Source organism: Tursiops truncatus, chromosome 20, assembly GCF_011762595.2.
Source record: "Tursiops truncatus isolate mTurTru1 chromosome 20, mTurTru1.mat.Y, whole genome shotgun sequence".
Taxonomy (NCBI): Eukaryota; Metazoa; Chordata; class Mammalia; order Artiodactyla; family Delphinidae; genus Tursiops; species Tursiops truncatus.
The window spans coordinates 33,887,507-33,909,254 of NC_047053.1; the positions used below are offsets into that span (position 1 = coordinate 33,887,507).

At 52.7% G+C, this 21,748-nt stretch overlaps 1 protein-coding gene across 10 annotated transcripts in view; it reads right to left on the reverse strand.

The window, feature by feature from the left end:
• Window positions 1-497: 497 nt before the first annotated feature.
• Window positions 498-21,748, reverse strand: part of ABCC3 (ATP binding cassette subfamily C member 3) — a 43,451-nt gene continuing 22,200 nt past the window's right edge. For 9 of the 10 annotated variants that reach the window (XM_033848179.2, XM_073797331.1, XM_033848180.2 and 6 more), the window contains 20 exons: window positions 21,185-21,388; window positions 20,934-21,080; window positions 20,430-20,517; window positions 19,993-20,059; window positions 19,405-19,531; window positions 19,147-19,323; window positions 15,176-15,343; window positions 14,665-14,857; window positions 13,601-13,715; window positions 13,265-13,412; window positions 12,960-13,167; window positions 12,356-12,666; window positions 11,062-11,261; window positions 10,782-10,908; window positions 9,637-9,738; window positions 7,142-7,288; window positions 6,834-6,992; window positions 6,078-6,244; window positions 3,461-3,655; window positions 498-1,105 (listed from right to left, as the gene is read on the reverse strand). In XM_033848179.2, coding sequence (XP_033704070.1) covers window positions 997-1,105; window positions 3,461-3,655; window positions 6,078-6,244; window positions 6,834-6,992; window positions 7,142-7,288; window positions 9,637-9,738; window positions 10,782-10,908; window positions 11,062-11,261; window positions 12,356-12,666; window positions 12,960-13,167; window positions 13,265-13,412; window positions 13,601-13,715; window positions 14,665-14,857; window positions 15,176-15,343; window positions 19,147-19,323; window positions 19,405-19,531; window positions 19,993-20,059; window positions 20,430-20,517; window positions 20,934-21,080; window positions 21,185-21,388 — 3,159 coding nt within the window. In that variant the 3' untranslated portion in view covers window positions 498-996. The remainder of the gene's footprint in view (window positions 1,106-3,460; window positions 3,656-6,077; window positions 6,245-6,833; window positions 6,993-7,141; window positions 7,289-9,636; window positions 9,739-10,781; window positions 10,909-11,061; window positions 11,262-12,355; window positions 12,667-12,959; window positions 13,168-13,264; window positions 13,413-13,600; window positions 13,716-14,664; window positions 14,858-15,175; window positions 15,344-19,146; window positions 19,324-19,404; window positions 19,532-19,992; window positions 20,060-20,429; window positions 20,518-20,933; window positions 21,081-21,184; window positions 21,389-21,748) is intronic. The other variant, XM_073797333.1, reaches the window with a different exon arrangement.

Sequence of the window (21,748 nt, forward strand, 5' to 3'; positions counted from 1 at the left end):
GCCACAGCTACTGAAGCCCGCGCGCCTAGAGCCTGTGCTCCACAACAAGAGAAGCCACCGCAATGAGAAGCCCGCGCACTGCAACGAAGAGTAGCCCCCGCTCGCTGCAACTAGAGAAAGCCTGCGTGCAGCAACGAAGATCCAACGCAGCCAAAAATAAATAAATTTAAAAAATAAAATGAACTTAAAATAAAAATGTGGAGGTGTTCACAGCAGCTTTCCCAGGAGGCCTCGGGTCAGATTTCAGGGGTTTTATTTCTCACCTTTTTACAGTATCTGCACAGCAGCGCAGGAACTACTGGCAATTACCCAGTGAATTTTGGCTGTGAAGACAATATTTCTAGCCAAAAGTTCTTGGGTCTGAAGTTTTCAGATAATTCCAGCCATGTAGATGTGTATAAAGGTAACCTCCATCTCTCCCTCCTTCCTCCCTGCCTCCTCTAAAGGTCCTAGCCCCCAGACCTTGTGAACAGAGAAAGGCTACATTGGGGTGTATGTATTGTTGACACGTAGCTTTATTTTATCAGCGCTCCATTTTTAATGGATCCAGGCCAGCACCCCAGAGTACCAGACTCAGTTCCTAGGGACGGCCTGACCTGGCAGTCTTCTGTTCCAGAAGGAAAAAGCTTTATTAAAAAAGAAAAAACTTCAGAGTAGAAAATATGAAAAATCATGGGGGTAGGGAGGTCATGCCATGAAATGATTGAAAACAGTACAGTGTGGAAATAACACCACATTGGGAATCAGGAGACCTGGGGACTAGTCTGGGCTCTGCCTCAAATTAGCTATGACTTTGGGCATGTTATTTGCCTCTGGGGCTTCACCTCCTCACCTGAAGCATTTAGCATGGTTATCCTGCCAGGCACTTAACAGGGACAAAAACCTGACAAATGCCCCCAGCGTTTGCTATTAAGTCCATTCTGTAGACATATCTGGTGTCCTTAGCCTTCCTGATGAAAACCAGGAATGTCCAGGAAGAAATCCCAGAAATATATTTTAGGCAAGTCCAGCATCTCTGGCCATCCCGTAGAAGATGCCTCTGGCTGCAATGAGGTTGGTTGGAGAATCAAATTCAGCTATTGTCCCTTTGTCCAGGACCAGGACCCTAGCCAAGGAAAAGAAGTGGTCAGGTCTCCATCAGCCCAGATCTGGTTTCATGGTCCAACCCTGCCCTTCTGGGTACCGCTCAGGCCCCGCAGTGACATGCCAACCCTCCCACTTCAGTCAACCCACCCAACACAGTGCTACACCACATATGCACGCTTGCAAGGCTGGTTATTTTAGCCACTCCGTTTGCTGTCCTGGCAGATGAGACAATTTCTGGGATCAAACACAAGGTCCGATTCATCTTTGTTAGTCGGGGCTCCGAAAACCTCCCCTAATGAGCCCTTCCCTTCACCAGGGTCACAGGGCCTGTGTGCTTCCATCTGCTTTGTGCCAACTCAAAAAGGCACACGGCGGGAAACTGGGCTGCAGTGAGGCCGGATGCTGGCATCTGGGGCTTTGGCTGCAAAGCTGGCTGCCGCTGATGGGTGGATCTCCCCCCGCCCACACACACACACAGTCAAGCCTGGGCCTGGGATTAGAATCTCTTGCCAACTAAACACAGGGTGCACCTGGTGCAGGGCCAACAGGCTGGCTCCCAGGGTGAGGCAGGAGCAGAAAGGGCTCTCCCAAGTCCCGGGAGATGCTCCTCAATAAGAGGGCCTGGACTGCACCCACTCTGTTTCCCCACCTATGGGGCTCCCAGAAACGTGTCCTGGGAAGATGTGCGTCTGTGGACATCACAGCCTAGCCACTGCCCAAACTGAAGCCCAGGAGACTGCCCCCCTCGCTTCAGTGGCTTCTCATTGCCCTTAGGGTAAGGACTGAATGCTTTCCCATGGTCCTCAAAATGCAGCAGAGTGAGGCCTCTTTCTCCCTGTCCTCTTGGTTCTACTGCCCCTTCACCCTTTCTACTCCAGCCTCATGTGCCCTCCTACCTCAGGGCCTTTGCATGTGATGCAGCCTTTTCCTGAAAGGCTGCTGGTGAAAACCATTTTCAGTTAGGCCTGGGAAGAGATCCTCTCAGTCCAGCCCTTTCCCTTGTCTGGACCCAGGGCCCGGGCCTTCCTGCCCACCCTCCCTTCTCCCAGTGGGATCCTGGATGGGAGTGGAGGCGGGGTGGGTGTGGTAGGGATGGAACAGACACTTAGCATCAGGCATTCTCAGCTTGGTTCCCAAGCCCCTGGGAGCTGTGTGGGGAACTTCTGAGAGAGGGCCAAGGTCTGCCCATTGCCCTGTCCACGTATCTCCCCACCTCCCCATGCCCTGCAGGTGTTTGTTTTGTGAATGAAGCCTGCCCTGCAGGTGTTTGTTTTGTGAATGAAGCCCTGTTGATGTACTCCCACTATACTCCTTCAGGATAGATTTGCTGCAGCCTCCTGCCTCTCCCTCACTCTGAGCTCCCGTGTCTCCAGGGGAGCCAGCCTGGCAGGCCAGCACCAGCTGGCTTCCATCAGGCTTCTGAGTCACCCAGCCCCTCCCCTGTCCTCCAGCAGCACACCTTGACATTAGGCACAGTGAGCAAACAGGTCACATTTTTTGCCTTTTGGCTGAGTGAGCTGCCTCCCCAACGAAGCCGTAAGATACCATGAGGAAGGCTCCTTCCCTAATCCTTTGAGAAGCTGGTTCTAGTGAGGATTATAAAGGACATCTCCTAGGATCACCTGCACTTTTTTTTTTTTAACATCTTTCTCGGAGTATAATTGCTTTACAACGGTGTGTTAGTTGCTGCTGTATAACAAAGTGAATCAGCTATACATATTCATATATCCCCATATCTCCTCCCTCTTGCTTCTCCCTCCCACCCCTCCAGTCACCTGCACTTTTAATGCTTTATTTCATTGACTCCTTACAACAACCCTGAGAGAGAGAGAGGTTCATGGAGGTTTTGTGAATGGCCTAATGTCATACAGCAGTCAGCAGCAGAGCCAGGCTTGGGACTCAGCCCTCTGCTTTCCCACAGCAAAGCATCTACTCCGCACGGGACCCAAGCATCGTGCACCTTTCCTCAGTGGCTTCCTGGTCTGTACGTCTACCTCACAGGATGGGAATGAGGCTCAAATGAAGCCATGGCCATGTGGGCATTCTGGAAACAGTGCTCAGGAAGTGACAGGATTTGGCCTGAAGGATCTGGTTCCCCTCACCTCAGTATTAAGAGGTGGGGGAGAAGTGGCCATGCCTACGGAGCCCCAGTGTGCCCCTTCCCCATGTGTTGGTAACCCCAAAGTGTCCCTTGTGTCTCAGAAAGCATCACTGTGCCCCCGGTGCCCAGATAACCCACACTGTTCTGCACCCCCCCCAAACCTTAGACGACCCCACGGAGCTCCCATATCCACATATCCAGTAACCTTAATCTGCCAACCACGGCCCAGGCGACCCCACCAGGCCCCTCCCTGCTTGGGTGCCAGTGCCCCACCTGGTGTAGTCCATGATGGTGTTGAGCCGATGTGCGATGGTCAGCACCGTGCAGGGCTCAAACTGGGTGTGGATGGTGGCCTGGATGAGGTCATCCGTCTCCAGGTCGATGGCGGCTGTGGCCTCGTCTAAAACCAGGATGCGACTCTTGCGAAGCAGGGCTCTGGCCAGGCACACGAGCTGCCGCTGGCCCACGCTGAAAATGGGGAAGGCAAGGTATCTCTAGCTGGGTGCCCCCAACCTGACCCCAGGCCTCATTCCCCAAACTGTTTCTGTCTCCACTCCTTCCCAATGGCCCAGGGCTGGCTCTCTGTCTAACCTCTCCCATTTCTGCCTTAGCCCAGGACTCCTGGAACACCGAGTTGAGGTCTGGACACCACAGGGATAATGAGGGGCCTTGCGGGTAGAGCCAGGACTTAACAACATTGTGAAATCCCCAGTCTGTCTCTGGCACCCCTGGTCTCTTCCTCCTGTGCTTTCTTCCCTATCCTCACTCCTCAACCAGCGTCACCGTGTTTCTCTGCTTCTATCTCTCAGTCATTTACGCCTTAGTAATAACACACTTAAATGACTCCTCCTGGATATTTGCACATATCATGTTATCTTGCTGAGTCTAATATCGCACAATTTCGTCAGCTTCCGCCCCCACGGGGAATATAGGTCAGGGTTCCGTTGTGGGAACAAGGAAGGGACAGGGCAGAGGAGGCTATGGGGGGTTCCCCGTGTCTGGTCCCTGGGAAGGTGGAGGAGGGGTGGAATGCATACCTTCCACCTCCTGCCTTGGAAGCTGGAGCTAATGAACAAAGAGAGGCTGTGTTCCCAACCACAGAGGCTGCAGCACCCTCCACACCCAGGGACAAATACCTCAGCCCTTCCCGCAGGGGTGAGTCACTACAGCCCGAGTGAAGGCCAGGCTCTCTCCCCGGCCTATTCCCGCAACTAATGAAGGTTTTGGCAGCAGAATGAGCCGCCAGATAGAGCTCAGGGCTGATTTATGGTGGGACTGGCACAGGATATAGGTTATACTTAAAGTGGCTACAAGCTCAGGGAGGGAGGAGGGGAGTGGATTTCTGTCTCAGATCCTGGCGGGTGTGGGGATGGAGGGGATGCTCTGGGGAGAGGTGCTCATGGCAAGCCAGGACAGGAGAATGGACCAAAACACAGCTGTGGGGCCCAGGGTCTGAAAGCCTAGGCTCGTCCGCCAGCCACCCCCAACACGGCTGTGTAAGTGAAATCCAGGTACTGTGCACATTCATTCCTGCAGGGCTGCCTGGGGAGGCGGGGGCATCCCACCAGTGGCTATGATGCGGCAAGGAAAGTTTTGGGGCAGAAGCTCCCACTTCCCTGAGTCCTTGCCCCACCCCTTGCTAGCTGAGCAGCTTTGGGCAAATAATTTTATCCTCTGGAGCCTCGTTTCTGGCCCACGGGACTGCAGTAAAGATGAAAGGAGACAGTAGAGGCCAAAGTGCCTTGAACACTATTAAGTGCTGAGCAAATGTACAGGTTTTTGGTTTTGTTTTTTTTTTTGGAGAAAGTCCAGTCCGTAGGTATGGACCGAGTAGAATAATACAAATAGCTACATTTCTCAGGAGTATATCCAGTCTAAGTGCTTTCCATTTCATCACAATAACCCTAAGACTGCTCTGTCCAAATGATGGCCACTAGCCACAGGTGACTGTTGACCACTTGAAATACGACAAGTCTGAATTGAGATGTGCTGTACGTGTAAAAATACACACGGGATTTTACACTTGAAAAAATGCAAACTGTCCGTAATAGCTTTTGTATCAATTACATGTTGAAATGATATTTTAGATATATTAGGCTACATAAAATACACAATTAAAATTTATTTCATCAGTTTCTTTTTTTTTAATGTGGCTCTTAGACAAATTTTCTTTACACCTATGTGGCTCAAAGTATATTTTTATTGGGCGGCATGGTGCTAACAGGTATGGGACTGTTATTATCCCATACTCCTTTCAGAGTAAAGGAAAGCAAGGCACAAAGAGGTTAAGCGGCTTGCTCCAAATCACACAACTAACATGGGTACAAGTGTCTCAAGCCCTTAGACTCAGTAAGAAGTGACTCTGGGCCTCCCTGATACGTGGCACAGCGACGGGTGATATAAAGTCTGGGGCTATAAGGAAGCAAAGAAAGGCCCAGAGAGCTCACTTTGCCCACTTCTAAACCGCAAACAAAATTGCATCCACCTTGGAAAATATATAAGATTTCTCTAAAGCTCTGTAAGTTTCCTCTTATCTGCTCCACAGGTTCAGTCCACAACCCCTCCTCAGGCCAAGCACAACACTGACAATCTCACAAGAGAGGACCGATTAGGGCTTTGGAATCTGCCAGGCATGTCTTCTCCCAGCTGTGTGACTTTGGCCCTGCCTCAGTTTCTCTGGAGCTTGTGTGAGGAGTCAGTGAAGTAGTGCACAGTGCCTGGCACACAGAATATGCTCAATGCAAGACAGTGCCCCCTGAGTTCACTCTGGCTGAGATGGGGGTGGGAGGGCAGGAGGCGGCTGGCCTGGATTTGGTGTCGTTTGATGCTAGACCCTCTATAGCGCTGCAGAGTGCTATTCCTGACCCACCCACCCACTCCCAGCTGTTACCTGAGGTTCTCCCCGCCCTCGGAGCACTGGAAGTCCAGGCCTGCCGGCTGGGAGCTCACAAACGTGTGCAGGTGGGACAGCTCCAAGGCTCGCCACATGTCTTCCTCCGAGTAATTGCCGAAGGGGTCCAGGTTCATGCGCAGGGTCCCCGAGAACAAGATGGGGTCCTGGGGACAAAGCAAGGCCTCAGAGGGAGGCAGCTCAGGCCCCCTAGGGAGCCATGGGCCCCGAGGCCAGGGAACAAGAAAGGGGTTGAGGTGGCGGCATTCCCACTCTGACCCCAGCCCTCCAGGAGGGAGGCAATGGCCAAGGAGATAGAAAAACGCCTGTGGGGAAGTGATAAACCTCAGCTTTGCCAACCCAAAGTCCTCCACTGAGGCAGAAACCTGAAGCGCTAACCTGACCCCAAAGTGTCCAGTCAGAAGAAAAAAATACCCCAGAGGAGTCAGAAAAAGTGAAATGTAATTCAGAGCTGTGAAACCAGGAGGCCAGGATAGAAGGCCTCTGGGGTGGGCTGTGTGGAGGGGCCTGTTGTTCTGCTGGTCCAAGAGGTCAGAGGACAGGGTCTTATAGGGCAGGAGACATCTGACCCTTCCAGACCCACGATGGGGGGCCGCTCTGTGGCTCTGCTCCTGCTGTCCTGCTCTCCAGCCTCCCAGAGAGGGGTCCCAGTCTTGAACTCCAAGCTACAGAACGGGGGTGGGACCTGCCGCCAGAGTCACAGGTCAGTGTGGCCAGGCCACGCCAGGCTGCTACCTGGGGGATGATGGTCAGCTGAGAACGCAGGTCATGGAGCCCGATGTCGGCCACGTTGAGGCCGTCGATGAGGATGTCGCCCTCCGTGGCTTCCAGGATGCGGAACAGGCAGAGGGTCATGGACGATTTGCCAGCCCCAGTGCGGCCCACGATCCCCACCTGGAGGCAGTGGGGGGTCGTCAGGGGGAGGCTGGGGTTTAGCGGGGCTGTTGCCAGGACTTCCCTGGGAGGCCAAGCAGACCCTTGGGCTGGGCCCCTGCCATCCCACAGACCCACGCTCCCCAGGGAAAAACCCACCCCACACGCACCTTCTCGCCACCTCGCACTTGTAGACTCAGGTCCTTCAGCACCAGCTCCAGGCCGGGCCGGTAGCGCACAGAGTAATTCCGGAACTCCACCTCACCCTGCAGTGGCCAGCCCACTGGTGGGCGGCTGCCCTCCACCACCCAGGGGGCCTGGCCACCGGGGGAAGACAGGATCCTCATCATGGGGGGCACCTCTTCCCCAGCCCAGCCATCTCCCAACTTTGGTCTCCCTCCCTCCCCAGGCCCCTGCCATCCTCACCCACTAGGGACCCTGGTGGGGAGGTCCTGGTGCTCATGTGACCCAACCTTGTGGTTCAATGTCTCTTTATCCCTCTGACATTATTCCCCACAGAGCTTTGCTCTCCCCATTCCCCTGTGCCCCACGGCCATAAGCGGCCCCTCCCACCTGCCCTCGCTCCCCCTTTCACCATTTATTATTGAGTGGCTACTCCGTGACAGGTAGTGGGGTCAACAATGGTAAACAAGACAAAGTCCTTGTCCCCATGAGGCTTACATCCGAGTCTAGGGGGCCATACTGTTGACAAATAAGTAAGTCTACATAATGTCAGATGGTGATGAGTGTGGATAAGTGCCTGGTGTTGCTATTCTGTACAGGGTGGTCAGGGAAGGCTTCCTGGAGGAGGTGATATTTAAATAAAGACCTGAAGGAAGTGAAGGAAAAAGACAAGTAGATATCTGGGGGAAGGGCATGCCAGACAGAGGGAACGGCAAGTACAAGTACTTCCAGGTGTGATCTGGATCACAATGACAAAGGTGAGAGGTAGGAGACAAGTAGTGGATGGTCCCATCACATAGGGCTTTGCTGGCCATTTTAAGGACTGTGGTTTTTTTTTACCCTGAGTAAGATGTAGGGCCATGCACAGAGGAATAACATGATTTGGTGTGTTTTTAAAGGATCTCCCTACTGCTATTTGGAGGAGGGAGAGGGGAGGGTGTTTTGAAATGGGGGGGGTCAGACTGTCAGCAGTCACAAAGCAAGGCGGCCAGTATAGGGAGACCGCTCTCTTGAGGAGGTGTCAAAGGAATGGACAGTAGGGTTGGGGAAAGAATTTTTGAGAATGTGGAGACGAGATCATGTGTGTAGAGAGGGGATATGGGAATGCTAGGCATGAAGAAGGAGAATTTGAAGATCCCAGAGAATGGGGGATGAGGGAATGATAGGGGATGCCTGGGGAAGACAGGGGTAGATGGGGGCCCCATGGGCAGGAGAGGCCAGGTTGGGAGGAACAGGTGGGGTGGGGCTCAATGGGGGCTGACAGGGCAGGAGCTCAGGTCACAGAAGCCATGAAGTGCTTTCCAAGTAGGAGAGAGGGGCTATTTGTCTGAATGTCGCTGAGCGGTTGCATTAGATGAGAACAGAAACGTGTCCCTAGGTCAGGAAGTGGGAAAATCATTGGTGAGTGGGTTCAGTGGAGTGATAGGGCCAGAAACCAGGCGACAGGGTGATGAGGCAGTGGGGAGAGCACTGCAGACCATATTTTAAAGCCAGTTTCACGACAAAGGAGAGCAGAGAAATGGGACATAGGATACGGGGGAAAGGGAGGGTTGGTTTGAGTGTCTAGAATGGAAGCTACAAGAGCTTATTTTCGCGTGTGGATGGGAATCATCCAACAGAGGGAGCAAGATGGATGATGTAGCAGATGGAGGGTGTGATTGAGGAAGTGAAGTCCTTGGGTGGCCATGCGAAGAAGTAGAGGGAGTGGGCTTTGAAATGAGAAGGGAAGAAGGTGGAAGGGACACAGGCAGATTTGAAAGTCTGGAGGCAGGAAGGCTGAGGGAGTTCACATCTTGTAAAGCCGTTTTCTCACTGAAGCGTTAGGCAAGGTTGATGACTGAGCCTATGATGACCGATGACTGAGTCATTCGGTCGATGACTGAGCACAGGGAGGAGGGCATGTAGGGGTTTAAGGAAAGAGAATGGTCAAAACAGAACTTTCTGAAAGTGGGAACACACGCTTCTTGGAGAAGCAAAACAGGAACACCCAGCCGTGGTGTGTGGTTATAAACTTGAAGTAAAATCAATGATTTTCTCCAGCAACGTTTTAGCAGCTGAGCACCGGCATGTTTCAGAAGGTAGACAGATGGGCTCAACTGGGGTGAGGATGACTGAGAGAGAGAAGGGCAACGTTTGGTAACGTTGAGAGCACTGGCACTGGTGGAGCATAGGATCCAGGCTGGATGAGCTCGTGGACAGAGGGACAGAGGCAGGACACGGGACCGGAGCGTCCCAGGGAGGACAAGGTACTGTGACCAAGGAGGGCTTGGAACAACGGGAGCTGTCCTCTCCCACTACATCAGGAATTGCTTGAGGGCAGACCTTGTCTTGCCCTACACCTCCTCACATAGACCTCTGGTTGACACTCAAGAAGGGTTGAATGAATGAATAAATGAGGAGCCACCTGAACAGCTGGCCTGGGGGTGTAGAGATGGTGGGTCTCCAAACACCCCTCCCTGCCCCAGGCTCATCCCGTACCCACCTCAGTCTCCGTCTTGGAGTACTCTTTCACTCTCTCCACGGCCACAATATTAGACTCCAAGTCTGATATCGTTCGTATCATCCAGTTCAGAGCCAACGTCACCTAGCCAAAGGGACTGGGTCACAAGCGGGGCAATCTCTCCTCCCCCTGAAATGGCTTTGGGAGGAGTTCAGACTCCTTGACTATGCTCCTATCCTATCCCAGCTATGACCCAGGTGGGCCTGGGCAAACCCACAGATGTGCCACCTGGGGCTCAAATCACGACTGTACCTCAGGCAGTGACAATGCAGACTTAACAAAAGGCCGCCCAGCCCAGTGTTTCTTAAACTTTAATATGCACAAGAAAGATTTCCCAGGGAACCTTGTGCAAAGGTAGCTTCTAATTCAGTAGGTTTGTGGTGGGACGCGATATTCTACGTGGCTAAGAAGCTCACAGATGATGTTGATGCAACTGGTCCTTGGACCACACTTTGTGGGTCAAGGAGCCTTGATAGACAACGCTGAAGCCAGAGCCCCAGGTCTACGGTATCAGAATCTACAGTTTAAATCTCCAGGTGATTCACATGCACATTAAAGTCTGAGAAGACTGACCTGTCTGGACTGTCCTTTGTTTACCAAACGTTCAAGACTTGAGTCACCTGAGGCATTGCAAATGGGATCTGCTTCACAAAAATTCCATCTGCAGTTATTTAATGCTTTGACAATATAGGCTGATATCAGGGTGACCTTCCCAGGCTCCAGTTACCTGGTCCGTGTACTTTCTCTGCAGGCTTGTGAAATGAGGTGTATTCCACCTCTCCACATCCCTGCCCCCGGACCCCTGTCAGGGTTGACCTCTAGATCTTATGCAGGCAGGGCAAATTCTATTTGTCTCTTGGGGCCAAGCTCCAAGATAATTTCTCTAACACTCCAAGGTAGAGACCTCCTCTGGGCCTTCCTCCACTAAGGTCTGTGCACCCCACAGTGCCATCCCCTGCTGGTGGGAGTGGCTCTCCACACTTGACTGGGAGCTCACAGTCCCGTGGAGCAGAACCTGTGGCTGGTCCCCATTTGGGGCAGAGCGAGGTGCTCAGGAGATGCTTGTGAAACCTGTGTGGCCTCTGCCCCAGTGGTGGCCCTGACCCAGGACCCAGACCTCTGCGTACCTGTAGGGCATAGGACACAGACAGGCCCACCAGCCCTGGACTCAGGCTACTTCTCCCAATCACAGCAAAGAGTGCAGTGAAGAACACGACACAGTTGCCCACGAACTCCACTCGGACCCCCAGCCACCTGTGGGGATTAGGCAAGGAGGAAATGGGGCGGATGCAAGAAGGGGGCTGTTTAGGGGGAAGGAGGGGCTTGGACCCAGAACACCAGGGTCTCTCCCGCAGACACTGGTGGAAACTCCTGGGAGGAGCAGGGGCTGAGGGAGCTGCTTCTGACCTGTTGGAGGCGATGTAGGGGTAGCAGCTCCTCTGGTTGGTGTCCACCTTAGCATCACTGATGGCTTCGAAGTCCTGGCTGCGGCCATAGGCCCGGATGACGCTGGAGCCGGTCACCGTCTCCAAAAAGTGGGAGTAGATGGGTGAGCGGCTGATAGACTCCAGCCGCTTCAGTTGCCGTGACGTGGCCACATAGAGGCGCTGACAGAGGATGGAGAAAGAGCTTGGAGTCAGGACCGTGGGGCCCCAGCTCAGTCCAGCACATCCTCTGGACCCATGTGAGCCGCCTCCCCGTCAGTTCCACTGCCGCATACGACCTTGTTCCCTTCCTCCTGCTCCGCTCAGAAGAACCCAAGACTTGGGGGCCTGATACGGCTCCACGAACTCATCGCACCCTTCCCCTCTGGTCAGCTCTGCTCACTCTTCCAGGCCACTTTGTCCACGAAGCCTTTCCCGATTGCCTCTCAGCTCCTGACCCCCTCACCTCTGCGAGGACCTAGATTATCGCACTGACTCTGCTTTGCCTCCTGTCAGTGACGATGCCTGTCTCCACTTAGGGGCCCCAGCAGTGTGTTCACACAATCAAAATTTTGCAAAATTTGCAAAAATAAGATAATTTTGAAAAACAAAAAAAAGATAATTTTGTATTCTTTTTCTTAAAGAGCCTCTCCCCGCCCCACCCCCCAGTTGTTTAAACTTCAGCCCCACAAAAACACAGTTCTGCCTCCACCTTCCATCTTCTACCCTGTGGGCCCCAAGATGGCCAGGGTCATGTAGGATTTGCATCTGAGAGTCCCCCGTCCCAGCACAGAGCACAGTCTTCACACACAGGCCTAAGCTTCTGGCCACCTGTGGGTTACCTTCATGGACTGATTAATTAATGGCAGGATAGGGGCTCAGCAACACAAATGCCTTTTATAGGTAGCTGTATCTGAATGTCATCAACTCATCCATGTTAAAAATATGTACGTAAGTTTAGATATATCTAAAAAGAAGGGAAGGATAATGTGTCTCAAACTGTTGACAATATTTAGCCAGCAGGAAGGAGTTCTAGGGCCAGTCACAATTTACAAGGATTTCATTTTATCCTATCAACAACTCTGTGAGGTAGGCTCTATGATTCTATTTTACACGTGAGGAAAATGAGTTTCAAAGAGGTATTTACTGAACCAAATCCAGCTGTGAAGCTGCGGGGCCTGACCTCCCTACATCCCACCACTGGTGGCCCCCGGGAGAGCCCCGGCCACGCAACGGCCATGCCCCCAAAAAGCCACGCCCATCCACTCAGGGCACACCTGCACCAAGAGGTAGAGGACAGCCAAAGGCAGGATGACCACAGCGAAGAGTGGCGTGCTGGCCACGATGACCACGAGGGTGGAGATGGAGTTGTAGAAGGAATTCAGCAGCATGAGGATGGTGGGAGCCAGAACCTCATCGATGATGTAGACGTCCTTGGAGAAGCGGTTGAGGATGCGGCCTGAGGGCGTCGTATCGAAGAAGGACTGTGGCGAGCGCATCTTGTTGTGCAGCAGTGCCTGGTGAAGCAAGCGCGCAGCCTGGACGCCTCCCACCGCCATCATGATGGCTGACAGCATCACCAGGAGCCCTGGTGGAGGAGGAGAGGCGCGCTCGTTCACCTGGGCCAGGTGGCAGGCATGCAGGGGCAGGTTCCGAGATGGGGGATAGCCTCGGTGAACTAGGCAGGCTAAGAGGCCCAGCATGGCTAGGATGAGCTAGACAGGGCCAGAGGCAGGTAGACTGCTAGAGTGGGTTAGGGAGTCCCTGGGGCTGCGACAGTGGAGAGAGATTCAGAGGCAAGGGCGTGGTTTGGGGGACCCAGCAGCCCAGAGATGAGGAAGGGGCCACCGTAGCCCCTTCTAGGTATCTCTGCAGGCTCACCTTGCAGAATTCCCAAGGCGGCGTAGACGCCCAGCCTCTGGGAGGTGTTGTTCTGCTGGCCGTTCACCACAGCCTCACCGGTCCAGGCACTGAGCCAAACGTTGGCCCCAATGGCAGCTGCACTTTGACCCCCGTGCAGCAGACAGATGGCCAGCATGGCACAGAGCCCCACGGCCCTGGCGTAATCCCAGAACACACTCAGCTTCACCTGCATGGCCACAGCAGTTGCACAGAGGACTCCGGTGAGCCCCGGGACTGCTAGGGGCCTGCCCACCCTCTCCATCCCTCCCGCCCAAGCTACTCACAGTGCCCATCTCCACCTTCTCCTCCTGGGTCAGCACATGGCTCGCCTTTGCCTCTGTTGCCTGCACTACCTTTTCTGCCGCACCCAGGCGCCTCCTGGGCACAGGCCGACCCTGGCCCTCTCTTTCCAGGGACATGGCACTCAGCTGTCTGCGGAGGCAACTGGTCAGGCCCAGGGAGGAGGCCTCCAGCACAGCCACAGACAGAGCCCCAGGAGGAGGTTCAGGCTGCAGCCGGAGGCCTGGGGTGTGTCAGGGAGAACGCCCACCTGCGCCCCCCGTCAGGGCTTGGGAGCCCCGGTACCGTCTCCCGGGGGCTGAGAGCTCCCAGGTGCTCACCTCATAAACTGCTTCTGGACCTCGTATGTCACTGGCTCATGAACCGTCAGGTCTGTGTGGTTGCTGAGCGGGTCCTCAGTCAGCAGCACCTCCTCAACCTCTTTGTCCTCCAAGGCTGCAGCGGGGAGGCAGAAAGGAGAGCTTGGCTAGCTCACCCCGCAGGCCCCTGGTATGCCCCGCCCCGCTCCAATGAAGAGGCCTGAATGGACAAGCCAGAGGCGAGGTGAGAGGTGAGCAAGAATAACAATAAAAGTAAATGACGAATTTCGTGTTGGAAAGAAAAAGGGTGGCAAGAAAGACTTAGGTCAGACAGGAAGAAAAGCGTCCCATCAGGGACTACGTAGAAGGGGGTTCAAATATCAGGGTCAGGAGCTTGGGCTCTAGAGTCAGACCGGCTGACCTAAAATCCCACTTCCGCACCGCATGGGTTTAGGCAGGCATGAAAATGGGGATAATAATAGTACCTACTTCATTGTGTCCTTGTGAGGATTAAAGGAAAGAATGTGTGTCAAGAGCTTGCAAGGGGCATAGCCCTTAGTAAATGCTCGAGACATGTTAGCTGCATATCCGGAAGTAGGAGAGAAAGCCCAGGAGAAGGTCTGTGAGCCAGCCGGGAGCCTGGGGCTGGGGAGCCGGGACTGGACAACAAAGGGGTCTCAATATGCTCCGCGAGGACAGGGATTTTTCTGTTTGTTCATTGCTGTCTCAGCGCCTGGAATAGCGCCTGGACATAGTAATTGCTCAATAAATATTTGTTGATAAATAAATGACTTTTCCAAGCATTTGCACATTTACTAAACAGTTCATCTGTGAAACAGTTTTGCCGTACAAGCTGGGCCTGGGCCCTTAGGCCCTTTTGACACGTGAAGGCAGATGAGGAGGAAGGGCTTGAATCCATCCACTTCACTTTCCCTGCTGGTGATGTCTGACATCACGCAGACGGTCCAAGTTCCCCAGAACCCCCCTTGTGAAACACTGGGCCTGTCCACAGACACTCAGAGGCTCCAGGACAGGGGAGATGCTGGGAGGGCAGGGGAATACGGAGGGCCAAGAATGGCAGATACCGGTCCTGCTGTCGGCCTCCTGGTGCCTCTTGCCCTCATCAGGTGCGTAGTTGCGGAGAAAGTTGGCGAAGGAGCCATTGCGCTGCAGCAGGGCCGCGTAAGTGCCAATCTCAGACACCTGCCCGTCAGCTAGCACTATGACAAAGTCCGTCTGGGGCAGGAAGCTGATGCCATGCGTCACTAGCACCCGTGTCTGGGGAGAAGGCAGCAGGCTATCACTCCCACTGCCCTCAGCACACACCCCTGGCACGGAGCGAGTGTGAGGTGCCTGTGTGCCGGCAGCGTGAGCAGATACATCAGGGACTCACCCCGTGCTCACTGCAGCTGGCTCAGTGCCTGAGGGGCACCGTCCCCCAGCCCCGCCCCAGGTTTCCCCCACTGCCCAGCCCACGCTCCTGTTCCTCAGGCCCTCCATACCTCCAGGTCTCACCCGAACCCCTTGGCCTCCCACCAGTCTTCTCCTGTGGCCCTAGACCTCACCTTAGCCCCCTTAGCCTCTGGGAGGACTCACCTTTCCTGCCAGCACACCTTCTGGCCCAATGACTTGGTCAAAGATATGTTTGGCCACGTGGGAGTCCACGGCTGACAACGGGTCATCCAGCAAAAAAATGTCAGCATCACTGTAAACAGCTCGGGCCAAACTGACCCGCTGACGCTGGCCCCCAGACAGGTTAATGCCCTGGATGGGTTGGAGGAGGGAGGTGAGAGGTGTGTATTGGGTAGAAGGGAGTCAGGCCATCACAAGGGGGACAAGGGCTCTGTCTATTGTCATTCAAAAAGGCAGACCTCTAAATTCACATTTCATATGCCTGGTCCTGTACCTGGGAAGCTCTAAGGCCATGGAAGAAGGGGTGGTGGCTCTCAGAGTCCTCCCAGGGCAGGTGAGGACATCGTGCTCCCGCCCAACTGGTTTCCCTGCCTTCCACCTTCATACTCTGGGAGGCTGGAAATCCCCAGGAGGTCCTTAACAGAACTTTCAGTCTCCCATCAACCATACGGTTCACAGATGACTTTCATAACAATTATCGCATTTGGTCCTCTTGTCAGTCTTTCCAGGGAGGTATCATTAGCCCCACTTTCTAGATGAAGAAACTAGAGCTCAAGACGTTAATGACTTTGTCCAGGGTCCCAAACTATTAAGGGCAAAAGCAAGGATGGAAACCCAGCATCCACCCCAGAATGCACCAACCCTGAGATCATTCACATACCAGAGGGGAGGTAAGTTCACTCCTTAAACCCATTACGCAGAAACTGAGGCACACAGCAGCAGGGCTGGGCCTAGAGGGCAGACCCCAGAAGTATAGCCTGCTTTCCTACCACCAGCTTTCCTCATTCCCTCTGGAACAGGCCCAGCTCTTTGGGGGTACCCTGAGAAACTGATCCCTGGGTAGAACAAACGTGGGTTGGGAGCTGGAGCTGCTGAGAAGCAAGGGGTGGACATGGAAGCTGTAGTGACTGAGACGCGTGAACGTTCCTGCATTCAACCAACCAGTCTTTCTCCGGTGCTACTATGTTCTGGGCACTAAATCAGGCTTGTGTGTGCGAGGTCAGTGTGGGTCCAGGAGAGATGGGAAGGAGGAGTTGTATCGTAGATCAGGAGGTCTACTCTGGGTTCCTATAATCTCGGACTCCTACTTAAAAATTTCCCATCCTCACTGCCAGGCTCAGGCCCTCATTTCCCCAGGGCACCACGAGAGCCCCCTCACTGGTTCCTGTGCCTTTGGGCCCCTCCACACTGCAGCCAGGGCAGCTTTTCAAAATGCAATTCCTGTCCCTGCTTAAAACTCTTCACTGACAAGTTGAACGTCAAGGTAAAAAATGATGGTAATGGATTATAACACGTTGAATCAAATAAGACTCCATGAGCCCACGTTGATATAAAAAAATGAATGAATAAGTAATAAGTCAACTAATAACTATAGAAGGAATGGAGTTAGAAAATCAACATTTGGCCAACATCATAGTAAACATTGACTTAGGCAAAAATCATCAATGAAAGTTATAAAATGAAATCATCAGTAGACAATACCACCTCAATCAAGAGATCAAAGTTAACATTGTCAGTAACGCATGAACTGACATCGTGTGCCTCCTGATATGACGCACCAAGAAGGACACAACGTTACTTCTTTGGCTTTTCCCAAAAAAAATATATTCCGAATCTAATTGTGTTCAAATTGAGAAACATTCTGCAAAATAACTGGCCTGTACCCTTCAAAAGTGTTGATGTTCTAAAAGACAAAGACTGAGGAATTATCCAGATTGATTGAGAATAAAGAGATATGACAACTAAATGAAACTCATGATCCTGGATTGAACCCTAGACCAGGAAAGAAAATAGCTAAAAAAGACATTACTGGGACAAATGATGACATTTCAAATGTCAGACAGTCAATTAGATAATAATACTGTATTAATGATAAATTTCTTGATTTTGATAACTCAACTATAGTTATGTAAGAGGATGTCTTTGCTTTGAGACACTGAAATCTTTAGTATATAAAAAAAGAGGTGAAGCTATAAAACTCAGAGGAAAACACAGGGGAAAAGTTTCATGACATTGGACTTGGCAATGATTTTTTTGGATAAGACACTAAAAGCACAAGCAACAAAAGTAAAAATAGAAAAATTGGATCACATTAAAATTGAAAACTTCTGTGCATCAAAGGACACAATCAGCAGAGTGAAAAGACAACCTTCGGAAGAGGAGAAAATATTTGCAACTCATATATCTGATAGGGGGTTAATATCTAGTATGTATAAAGAACTCCTACAACTCAACAACAAAAAACCAAACAACTTCAATAAAATCTGGGCAAAGGACTTGAACAGACACTTCTCCAGAGAAGGTATACAAACTACCGATAGACACGTGAAAAGATGCTCAACATTACTAATCACTGGGAAATGCAAATCAAAACCTCAGTGAGATACCACCTCACATCCATTAGGATGACTACTACCAAAAGACAAAAACAAAAAACCAAACAACCACCCCAGAAAACAACAAGTGTTGTCCAGAATGTGTAGAAGTTGGAGACCTTGTGTACTGTGGGTGGGAATGTTAAATGGTGCAGCCATTATGGAAAATAGTATGGCAGTTCCTCAAAAAAAAAAAAAAAAAAAAAGAATTATGATTTAGCAATTCCACTTCTGGGTATGTACTAAAAAGAATTGAAAGTAGGGTCTTAAAAAGATCTTTGCACACCCGTGTCCATAGCAGCTTTACTCACGATAGCTGAAAGGCGGAAGCAACCCAAGTAACCATTGTTGGATGAATGGATAAGTAAAAGTTGCTATTTAATGGGTACAGAGTTTTAGTTTTGCAAGATAAAGAGAGGTCTGGAGATTGCCTGTACAACAATGTGAGTGTATTTAACACTACTGACCTATATACTTAAAAGGATTTCTAAGGTAAAGATTTATGTTATGTATATTTTGCGACTGTTAAAAATTAATAAATTAATTAAAAAATAAAAACTTCCACTGATGTCCCATGGTTTTTAGGGTAAAGGCCAAAAGCTTAATCAAAGTCTTCAAGGCTCTACCTTACCCTGTTTCTGCCACACCCCTTCTAACCTCCAGTCACACCAAACTGCACAGAAATGCCAGTCCACCCACCATCCCTCGGCTCACACCTTCAAAGGCTTTCCATCACTTGGTAAAAGCCACAGTTCTTACAGTGGCCTCCAAGGCCCAATGTGACCTGGCTGCCTGGACACCTCACTGACCTCATCTCCTCCTCATCCCTGCTCATTCCACTCCATCCACATTGCTCTTCTTGCTGGTCCTTAAATGTCCCAATCACACTCCTGCCTCAGGGCCTTTGCACTTACTGCTCTCTCTGCCTCAAATGTCCCAGACAGGGCTTCATGTTCGAAGATACGGACCACTCCCTCACTTTGTTCAAGTCTCCGATTCTCAGTGAGGTTTTCCCAAAGCACACTAACAATACAACCCTGCACATACTCCTATATCCCTTCCCTGTTTCATTCTTTCCCCCTAGCGTTTATCTAATATTATAGATTTTACTGATTTACCTTGCTATCATCTCTTTCCCCCAGTAGAATGTAAGCTATATGAAGGCAGAGATTTTAGTCCGGTGTATTTACTACTGTATAATATTGCCTGGCATAAAGTAGGTAGGTAATAAAATCTGATGAATGATGAGAGCTTCTTCCTTAGCTATTAAGATTCAGCTCAAAAGTGATGCTTTTCCTTATGCAGACCACCCCGTGACTGCCTTCCAGTACCCTGCACAGGCCTTCCGCCTGGCCCCCAGGACATTCTACAGCACCTATCTGTTTACAAGTCAGTTTCCCCCAGTAATAGCTCTGTTTCACCGGCGCCTAGCACACAGCTAGGCATGATACTACATGAATGTGTGAATGAATGAATGAATGAATACATATCTGGACCTGGGCTGGATTGAGGTGGGCAGCTATATGTGCTAACTGCCCAGAGGATGAAAGAGGAGCCTACCTTCTCTCCGATCTCTGTCTTGCTCCCACCAGGCAGCACCTCCAGGTCAGCTAGCAGGGCACAGGCCTCCAGAGCCTGTTGGTACCGCTTGGGGTCCAGGGCTTGGCCAAAGAGCACGTTTTCCTGAAGAGTGCAGTTCTGTATCCATGCCTGCTGGGGCACGTAGGCCACGGAGCCCTGGCCAAAGGAGAAGGTTACCTCGGGGTTTGCCCAAGGCCTGGCCAAGCTTCCCTTCCCAGGAGTCCCTGCCCCTCTCACCTTCATATACACCTTGCCTTCCAGCTTCTCCATCTCTCCCAGCAGGGCAGACAACAGGGAGGACTTACCACAACCCACAGGCCCCACCACAGCCACTAGTGCCCCTTTTGGCACCTGGATATCTAGGCTGGGGGCAAGAAGACAAGTAGCCCAGTCAGAGGAGGAATCAGGGTTGTTTTTGTTTTTTGTTTTTTTTTTTTGCGGTACGCGGGCCTCTCACTGTTGTGGCCTCTCCCATTGCGGAGCACAGGCTCCGGACGCGCAGGCTCAGCGGCCATGGCTCACGGGCCCAGCTGCTCCGCGGCATGTGGGATCTTCCCGGACCGGGGCACGAACCCGTGTCCCCTGCGTCGGCAGACAGACTCTCAACCACTGCGCCACCAGGGAAGCCCTGGAATCAGGGTTTTGGTCCCCCACCTTGCACCTGGAGACCCAAGCCCTCCTCCCTTTCAGACACCACCCTGGCAAGCTGAGGCTCTTCCTGCTTCTCAGGCCAAAGACTGAAGCGTGAGAGTGGGGTTGGGTTCCGCTACTGATCTGACCTTTGGCTCACTTTAGGCAGCTGAGGAGGGAAGGGGAAGCTGGTACCTGTGCAGGGTGGGTGGTAGGTTCTGGGACCAGGTGAAGGTGCCACTGTGTATGGTGACAGTATAGCCTGGGAGGACAGAGGTGCACAGCGTCAGGGGGCCCAGGGCAAGGCGAGGAGGATCCCTGGGTGGGGAGAGGTGTGGGAAGCCCTAGGGGGAGGGCAGGGAATCTTGTGGGGGGGGAGGGAGGGGAGACAGGAAGTCCTGGGGAGGAGCAGGGGGAGCCCTAGGGAAAGAAGGTGGTGGGGGAGGCCTGGAGAGGGACGACGAGAGGAGAGAAAAGAGCCAGAAGAGGAAGAAGGCGGGCACAGAGTGAGAGCAGATACGAAAAGAGGATGAAGAAAAGGGGGTCACAGGAGAAAAGTTAAAAGCTTGGAACAGAGAATTTTCTGGAGCAGTGGCTGGGGCAAGGGCAACCCAGGTAGAGGCTGTCTGGACCTGGGGTGATGGTCTTTCTTTCCACACACTGGGGGTCAAGTTCATCTTGGCTCAGGAAATGCTGGATCCGTTTCAGAGACACACTGGTCTGCATGCAGAAGGGTGCGGGTCAGCCCGGGGAGCTGTGCTCTTCCTGTACCATCTCCTCTTACCCTTGCTGGCCCCCAACTTCCTGGGTGAGACTGGGCCCCCTGAGGGTCCAGAGGCTGGCGCTAGGGCCCCTCCCACGACTGAGTCTTGGCTGGCTCCCACAGCCAAAGACAGGGTCCAGGTCGGTAACAGGAGGCTGTCTCCAGAACTTGGGTTTCCAAGGACCTTACCTGACTTCCTCTGACTCCAAATGGCCCCTGACTCTAATGACCTCATTCAACTGGGAACAATTCTTCATAATGCCAAATGGCCCTCCCCCGATTCCAGTAACTCTCCCTGATTATCCCCTGACCCTAAGTGACCCCATCAACCTGCCCACACTCCAGCAGAACCCCCGGCCCTATCCAGCATTACCTGGGCCAAGTTGCTGATTAACTGGGGCAGCATGTTGAGGGGAATTTTTAAGATGTTGAACAGGGACACGGACACAAAGGCCTTCTCAGCATCCAGCACGTTGTTCTTGTCCACGGACACGTACATCCCGAGGGTGGTCAGGGTCACCTGGGCAGGGGTGGGGATGGGTGTCAGGGTGGCGTCTGCAGGGTCCAGGGGCCCAGGCCGGCCAGGCAGGAGGCGGGACGCCAGCCCAGGCAGGGGCGCCTCACCAGGAAGGGGGTGCAGATCCAGATGAAAGTGGACGTGGCATGGAGGTAGGCAGCCTGGCGCATCAGCCGGAGCTCCTCCTGCCGGATGTCCTCCACCTGCTTCAGGAAGCTGGGCTCCCAGGCGTACAGCTTCAGCACCTTGATGCCGCCCAGGATCTCGCTCATCAGCCTGATGCGTGAGTCCTTGAGTTTCATTTGCTCTACCTATGGAGAGTGTGGAAAGTGCACACCCCGAGCCCCTCCCCAGACCTCCACCCACAGGGGCTCACACCTTCCCTGCACTCACACACACGGCAGCCGGACTGCTCACCGTTCCTCCCCGCCTGCCTGTGCTGCACCCCAGCCTGGAACGCCCAGCCCGACCTACCCTCTTCTCTGCTGGACAAAATCCAGCTCCAGTCTCAGTGCCCCATCACTGACCCTCACAGGCAGCACCCTCTGGCCCTTCTCTGGGTTTCTAAGGCACGTTCTCACAGGGGACCCTGTGCATGTATGTTGCCTCAACTCGACGTGAGCCTAAGGGAACAGATCCCTTATTCCTCTTTGTTCCCCAGTCCCTATAAC